Below are 8,989 nucleotides of genomic sequence, written 5' to 3'. Positions count from 1 at the left end.
AGTTCATACCCCAATCCAAAGTAATTCAAAAAATACTTATTTTCTAAAAAAAAAAAAATTACAGCTCCTACCCCATTCCTTTCTCTCATTTATTCTTTTTGTCCTAGCATTAATTTTTTTTCGTTCTCATTTTTTTTCTTTCTCTTTTATTCTTTTCTCATTTATTATTTTTGATTTTCTCATTTATTTTTTATTCTTTTTTTATTAAATCTTTTACTATAGATACCATATAACAATTTTATTGTTTCTACATTTTTTGTTAGTTTATCTTGTTTTGATTTTTTTTTTCTCAATCTATATTTTCACCTTTTTAATAAAATAAAATAAAATAATTTTGTTCTTTCTCATTAATTATTTTTATTTTCTCTTTTATTCTTTTCTCATTTGTTTTTTTCCATATTATCATTTATTAGAGATACCATTTGGTAATATTTTTCTTTTTTTTCTTTTTTTTAGTTAGTTCATCTTCTTTTTAATTTTTTTTTCTCTCCTTCTATATTTTTACCTTTTTAAGAAAATTAAATATATTACTTTTGTTCTTTTTCTCATTTATTATTATTATTATTTTCATATTTTCCTTTAATAGAGATACCATTTCGTAATATATACTCTTACAGTAATATATAGATAGAGAGAGAGATATTTATTTTCATTGACTAATGAGTATAGATTGACTAAGAAACCTTAATGATACTACAAAAATAAAAATATATATATACTCTCATAGTATCATTGACAATATTTCTGAACAAAAAACTTTAATGATACCACAAATATATACACACACGCCCTTATAGTATTATTAATTAATGAGTAATTTCTCAACAGAAAACTTTAATGATACCACAAAAATATACACATACTCTGATAATATCATTGACAATGACTAACTTCTAAACAAGAAACATTAATAATATATATACACACACACCCTTATAGAATTATTGATTAATGAGTAATTTCTCAACAAGAAACTTTAATGATACCACAAAAATATACACATACTCTTATAATATAATTGACAATGACTAATTTTTTAAAAAGAAATGTTAATTATATATATACACATACTGATTTAGTATCAGTTAAGCGAAATTACAAGTTTTAATGATACCAATACAATATATATTGATTTAGTATTAGTTAAGCGAAATTAGTTGGAGGGGAAGGGTGTATAGTATAATTATTTAGTGGGGTATGCATGTAAAGGGGTTTGTAAGTATTTTGAATTTATGGGATATTTTCTAGTTTTCCTATATTCTTTAATGTATAGATTACAATAAAATTATGAAGGTTATGTCTGATATTCATATATATATTACCTTGAAAAGGCTATGTGGATGATATGATAAGGAGATAATATTTTATGAAGCGTTAGAGTATAATTATCAAAAATATGTGAGCTCGGTTATAAAGATTGAGATAAAGTAAGAGCGCTACTATTATATCTTTTAAATGAAAATTATTATGCACTCATATCCCATGAATGACGTAAGTCATTCTTCCTATAATTGAAAACGTTTTCTTGAAAAATGAAAATTAACTTTTTAAAGAAAAATATTGCCCTCCATATTAATCTCATAAACGGAAAAGAAAAAAAAGTCAAAAGTATGCCCTTGTCTTGACTCAAGAAAGGAAAAACATTAAATAGATCAAATAAAAATTATATGTATGGTCAACGCTAAACATATCTATTAGTCATTAAATGTACTATATAAGCACCTATTAAAAGAGTTAAGGTGTTCTCTACAATTTTTTTCTTTTAAATAAAAAATTATTTTCTTGTATCTCCTTCTTATTAAGGCTGAAACATAAAATTCTGAAACTATCAAAATAATAGATAATTTGATGGCAGGTCCCTATCATGGTATGATTGGAGAAATTTGGGTGATGTTGATTGATGATGACAAAGAGTTTGTCACTGAGATGACCGATCTGTTAATGGCTCACAATTATAAAGGTGACATCTAATATATATATATATATATAATAACGTACTTATAACCTTTGATGTTTGATATAGCTAAATTTGATATGATGCATGTGATCTCATTTGTGATTTTCACTTTGATTTCTTTGTTAGATTTTATTTATGTATCTTATAAATTAATTTCTCTTTTCGTTATTGTTATAACACTATTTGTATACTTGTATATATTATTTTCCTAGTCAGTAAATGTGTTTTGTGCGGTTACAAAAATTTCTATATTTTATTTATAGCATAAAAATATCACGCACTTAATTAGCTCCCCCCCCCCCCCGATATATATATATATATATGATGTTTCACAAAGGCTTGATAATTTTATGCAATGTTATGAGATGTCTGTGGAGGAAGACAATTCTATGTTAATTTTAATCAACTTACATTTGTGTTTTACATTTGACATTTTGTAAATAAAAAAAAAGGAGGAGGGGTTGGGGGGGTGGGGGGGACTTTTCTTTATCAATTGGTTCTGGGTGACATAGGGTGGGAGGAGGAAATTAAGTAATTTCCACAAATTAATTTTTTGACGAGGTAGATCTTTGATTTTTATCAATTTATAGATCATTTTAAAAATAATAATTAAGTTTGCTAGGGTGGCGGCGGCACAAGAATATGCTAACGGAAGGGGAGTGCAAAATCAAAAGAAAGGCTAGATAAGACTGATCTGGCTATCATTATTATTGACCTTGAAATAATTATTTTTTTATCAGCATGTTGACAAAAAAAAATATGAAGAGATTTGATTATAATAAAATATAAATATTTCCCTTCCATTTTTTGTTTATTTAAAAATTGCTTTCTTCGAGGAGTTTTTTTTTTCTTTTGTAATTCTACAAAAAGAAATTGTATCTTGTCATTCTTATACTAATATTTTTATATACACGTCTTTGAATTTTAAAAATATTTTAATTCACTAATTTTCTTCTTAATTTTAAAGGGAATAAAAATTGAATCTAGTTTAGTGGCTACTTACCAAATATCTTTCTTTCTTCTTGTTTGTCTCCACCTTAATCATTATTTACTTACTTCCTTTATTTTAACTTGTGAAGACAATAGACAATTTTGCAGAATATTCTAAAAGAATAAAGTCACTCTATAATTATCGTACTCGTAAATTATTTTAAAACAATGATACTATAGAATTATTTCACCTTGCAAAATAGATCCCCCAGATAACTAAAGATTTTAGTGTAGTTTAGTCTATTTTATGGCTTTTCCCCTTCTTCTTTTTTTTGATTTCTCATTTACTGTGTTAATATTTATTAGTTGTTCCTTATCTTATATGTGTTAAATAAAAAATAAAATAAAATTATATGTTAAATCATTCCTACTTTCAATTTTTCGCTAATTAATTAGAATTGATTTTTTTAATAATATATTCTTATATGATCTTCTCTATTCTATAATTCAATTATTTATCCTAAATAAATTTGTATAAAACTTTATTGTGTGATCATGTCTAATATTTGCTCACATTAATTATAATACAAATTGATCAATATGTGTAATTGCATAAACTAAATTGTTGCAATACAAGCTAAAATTTTATAAATGAAGATGCTTATGAGAAATTAATAACCTTCATGATAATTTTGTGTATAATTTTGTTCACTAACTTTCAAAGAGAATTGATACAGTTACAACGGTTGACAAGACTTCAACAGCAATGTCAATGCTCTCTAAAGAAAAGCAAAAAATTGATGTGATGATCCTCAATGTCCATTTATCAAATTCATCTTTTGTTGACCTCTTAGCTCAAGCTGAGGCTTTAAATATAATTTCACTCGGTAAGTCTTTATCCTATTCTTCTACTTATGACATCTACTATAAGCAAAGTCAGTTATTTTAATTAATACACTTCAAAAGAATTAACTATAAATTTCACTGTTAATTTATTGTTTTGTAGTTTGTAGCTAAATAAATTTCTAAAAATACATGATTAAATTGAATTAGCGATGAGTTTTATGGTTAAGCGGCATAATTAAGTTGATAATTCTTATTTTTTTAGTACATGACAAACAATTGTCTTGTAATATTAGTGTTAATTAGGGATGACATTGAGAAAAAGCGGATACGGGTGGGTTTAAGGCTATGTCGGATGGGGCGATTTTAAAGTTGTGCGGGGCGAGGAGGGATACAAGGCCGGTTGAAGTGGATTTAAAAAAAATTAATGTGGGGTGGGGCGGATTTCGTGTCTATGCAATTTTATGCGGGTCAAACTTAATTTTAATTAAGTCATTATCTATTAAATTAATACAACTTAATGAGAAAATAAATTATATTTATGAATTTTATTTTTAGTATCAAACTTAATTAAAAAAAATTATGTGGGTCGAGGCGGAGCGGGTTAAAATTTTGTGAGTTAAGCTTAACCTGCCCAGCTTCATTTCGATCTCTAGTGTTAATAAAATTTAGTAAATTAGTATTAAATTAACTATACATATAATGCATATTGTATAATTTAATTTAATTCTAATTGATAGTTTCTTGAAATAATTATGCAGTTGTATGTGATGAATCCAATGAAGTCGTTGCAAAGAAGACTTTGAATGGTGGAGCTTATCTTTACCTTAAAAAGCCATTTGACAAGGAAATTGTGAGTTACTTGTGGCAATTTGTACTGGGTGAAAAAGTACGAAAAGAGAAAGCGAGAGAAGGATCTGGAAAACATAAAGATCAGATGAAGGTTAAGATGATTAGTAATAACAATATTGTTGGAGAAAATAAAGAATCTGAAGAGAAAAATGTGTCTTATAGTAAGGCACAAAACAATAATATTCATGAGGCTAGAAAGGATGTTGCATTAAGTGGAAAATACATGTTACAGAGGAAGAGAGGTACAAAAGGCATGAAACAGAATAGCGAAGGAGAAAGGCAAAACAATGTTATTGATAAGGTTGTTAGGCAAAAGGACTACAGAGAATGGACTGAGGATCTTCATGTCACATTTATGCAAGCTGTACGCCAACTTGGGGAAGGACGTAAGTTTACTTCACTAATAATAATTTTTTTTGAGAATTCAATTATATGGAACAATATGAACAATCAGGGTTCATACGTATAGCTAATGTTCACTTATTTAAAATTAAAGCATAGTGATTTTCTTATTTAGATATATTGTGGATTGATGTGAGAATATTATAGTTATTAAATTAAACTTACATTCTTATGGATTATGTAGGATGTTACCCTAAGGAGATCCTGCAAGTAATGAGTTTGCCTGGTCTTACTAGAATGCAAGTTGCGAGCCATTTGCAGGTATATTTTTTTCAAAAAAACTAAGTGGTAAATTATGTATCATTTGTGGGTGTGAAGTATGGAGAAAGTTATATGGCAAATATGGCAAATAAAAATTAAATCATTATTTTTTCGTATTTGATTGCTAGAAAATGTTTTCCGTGGACAATTTTTTCATCAAAGAGTTTTGTGATTATTTTTGTTACAACTATCTTAATCAAAGCATGAGAAAATCTAATTATATTTCACTTTTGTCAGTAAATTATTAGACATTGTTATGAATCTTTAGTACTTGAAAGTCTTATCAAAACACTCCCTCATTAAAAAGAATTAGCGATACACTTTTGTTACATGATTATTGATAGAAGTTAATTATTTATTGTTAAATTCCATTATTTTATAGTTCAATGGGATAATATTACTCTCAATTTTTAATTCATATTATTTCAAAAGATTTTTATCATTCACTAATTACCAAATGCCAAAAATGTTTTTTTTTATAAATGACTCCGGACATTTCAAATACATCTAAATAACAATGAATTGGGTGATAAATATATCCATGACTTACTCTTTTTTTATTGTTTTCTTATAACCTCTCAGAAATGTCGTCGCAATAATTGGAGATCTCCAAAAGAGAGAAAATATATTCGTCACCTATCAATCCAGCGACCCATAGTCATTTCTCATGAAACAAGAAGTAGCTTTCGAAAATTTGGGGTAATGCCTTATCCTCAAGTAAATGTACCAAATCAACAACGGAACCCAAATCAAATTCAAAGAGGCCCAGAGTTTCCATTTGCTACTCATAATACCAACAATATTTTTACTCAAGGAGAGAGCTCAATTCAACAACAACTCTACCGCCCACAATTTCAGGTTCAACCCCATAACCTCAGCATTGACAATTCATATAATAATTCATTTTTGTCTCCTCAAACTAATGTTAGTGGTGGGATACAACAACAACATGGACCATTATTTGAAATGTTGGGTTTACAAAGATTACAAGACTCAATTACTGGGAACACTAATTTTAGGCCTGATATGCTACTTAACAATGGAGATAATCATAGTGAAAAAAATTACAGCTTTAATCTCAATGTGGCTCAGGGAGCAACATATTCAGGTAGCAGAATAGTGTCAGATACATATATTGGAAATGCAATAATTAATAACTACAACTTGAATGTCACTGCGGACAATGTGACAACTTATTCAAGTAGTGCAATGATGTCTGACACTTATGTTGGAAATGTTACTATTAATGGTCTGAGAGGAACAAATGTGAATGCAAGTTCTCAACAATATGTGGGTGAACCAATCATGTATGGTCCAAGAAATAGTGATGTGGCATCATATGAGAATTATGTTGAAGGGAGTAATTCAAATGAGAAGGAAAATTGTGATGCACATTTAAATTTCAATAACATGGATAATCTCTTCCAGAATCTTGGACCTTCAAGTGCTAACCTACCTAATGAACAAGGGAGTGAGTTTGATCAAGTTTACTTTGATGATCAGGTTAGTGCTTCTATCTAATCTGGTATTACATATATTATGTGTTTGATTATTGATTCTAGCTAAAATTAGTATAAATTTGTGATGCATATTTAAATTTTAATAATATGGATAAGTTTTCCAGATTCTTGGACTTCTAAGTGCTAACCTACCTAATGAACTAGGCAGTGAATTTGATCAAGTTTACTCTGATAATCAGGTTAGTGCTTTTATCAAATTTGATATTACATATTTTTTGTGTTTGATTATTGATTTTAGCTAAAAATTAGTATAGATTTGTGATGCATATTTAAATTTCAATAACATGGATAATCTCTTTCAGAATCTTGAACCTCCAAGTGCTAACCTACCTAATGAACAAGACAGTGAGTTTGATCAAGTTTACTCTGATGATCAGGTTAGTGCTTCTATCTAATTTGGTATTATATATATTATGTGTTTTATTATTGATTCTAGCTAAAATTAGTATTAATTTTGTGATGCATATTTAAATTTCAATAACATGGACTATCTCTTTCAGAATCTTGGACCTTCAAGTGCTAACCTACCTAATGAACAAGGCAGTGAGTTTGATCAAGTTTACTCTGATGATTAGGTTAATGCTTCTATCTAATTTGGTGTTGCATATATTTTGTGTTTGATTATTGGTTCTAGCTAAATTACTAAGAATTTCAAATCATTTTTGTATTATAAATCCATATCAGACACAGGATAAAAAATTATGTTTCGAATGAAAGGAGCCCTTTTCAAATTGGGTAGTGTTTTGAATGAAGTTTTTTAGTATTAAAAGAAGATTGATGTATATGCTTGAATTAGTCATTTTCCTCCTTTGATAAAAAAAAGTTTGTCATGGTGATATTTTGTTAAAACTTAATAATAACTTATTTTTTAAGAAAATATTTTTCGTCACACCCATAATCTCCTCTAAAGTTTACCTTAAACCTACATATGCAGGTGACAAGAGCATCAAGCGCCCAATTCTCAAGAATAGAAATCATTCTGACGAATCATCAATATGATGATCCAATGCTATTGAGACTATCGGTGATAACTCTCATTGGGCTCTTTGCAGTGGAAAAGTTGTTTTCTCAAATGGAAATTGCATGTTTCATGTTTTTGAAGATTATTTTATTTGATATGACTTGGGTTGTTGATTTATTTTTGTTTTTTTTTCATTTGGAACTAATGATTGGTATTAGATTATAGGCTTTTGTTCAGTTCTTGACTTGGGATTATTGTACATTTGTTTGGTATCAAACACATTTACCTTGTCATACATAACCTTTTGTTTGATTGGGGATATATCATATATGAGATCGATTATTTTGAGATAGATTATATTGTATCTTAATTTAGCAGAATATTTTGTGTATCCTTAACATTTATGTGATACACTTATTATTGTGCTCATGTTGGCTTTTAGGTAAGCTCTTTTAGGATTTTTTTCCCCATATTTTTGTTGTTCATTTTATCCTGGTCATGGCAATGAGTTTGGTCAAATTTATTTTAATTATCCAGTTTATGCTTCTATATAACTTTGCAATAGCAACACTAGGTACTCTTTATTTATTCGATATGTGTGTTTGATATGATGGAAGTTATTTTTCAAAAAAAATGTTTTTTGGAAACTTATCTTATGGCTTGCACGTTGACATATATTGGTTATAGATTTGATAAGTATGATGATTATGTATTAGATGTTGCTAAATATGTTAATTGTCCACTCTACAATAGTATACAACACCACTTTGAGTGTTTCCATGGACCATTGGGTTCAACCCCAAAGAAGAGACGTCAAAAGCTTTTTTTTTTGGACATCTCTTTCGAGTTATTCGCTAAATCATTATTATTGTTCATAGCTTTCGCAGTAAGTAAACCATTATGATTAAACAAAATATAATTTATTTCTCTTCTTCCTTTGAACCATTTATTCTTCATCTTGACAACTCAAGTATCAATTGTTAGAAAAATTAGGAAATATAGTTGAAGAAGAAGATGACTTTGAGGCGTGAATAATCATTTTCCTTAAAGAGATATGACTCGTATACATATTGAGGAAAATACAAGTCATTCCTTTCATGATACAACAAAATCCTTGTATATGCCTGCAGATTTTTCTTAGGCTATTTCTGGAGAGTCCTTATATTTATAAGACTTAAGAGATGACTTTTCATACCAGTCATGTTCTTTCATGAACAAATGACTTTTCATAATAGTCATTTTCTTTCAGATAACTTTTTATAA

General features: G+C 28.0%; 1 protein-coding gene across 1 annotated transcript; it reads left to right on the top strand.

Moving 5' to 3' along the window:
• The first annotated feature begins 1,848 nt into the window (after positions 1-1,848).
• LOC107061239 (putative two-component response regulator ARR13) lies at positions 1,849-7,340 on the top strand. The gene is made up of 8 exons (XM_015310110.1): positions 1,849-1,960; positions 3,625-3,774; positions 4,492-4,968; positions 5,169-5,245; positions 5,828-6,748; positions 6,870-6,944; positions 7,068-7,142; positions 7,266-7,340. Exons 1-8 carry the CDS (start codon positions 1,849-1,851, stop codon positions 7,338-7,340), a joined length of 1,962 nt encoding a protein of 653 aa, XP_015165596.1.
• Positions 7,341-8,989: the final 1,649 nt, after the last annotated feature.

The sequence above is a fragment of the Solanum tuberosum genome, unplaced genomic scaffold (genome assembly GCF_000226075.1).
Source record: "Solanum tuberosum cultivar DM 1-3 516 R44 unplaced genomic scaffold, SolTub_3.0 scf00126, whole genome shotgun sequence".
In the NCBI taxonomy this organism is placed as follows: domain Eukaryota; kingdom Viridiplantae; phylum Streptophyta; class Magnoliopsida; order Solanales; family Solanaceae; genus Solanum; species Solanum tuberosum.
The sequence above is the reverse complement of the archived record's forward strand: the minus strand, read 5'-3'. Positions and strand labels throughout refer to the sequence as shown.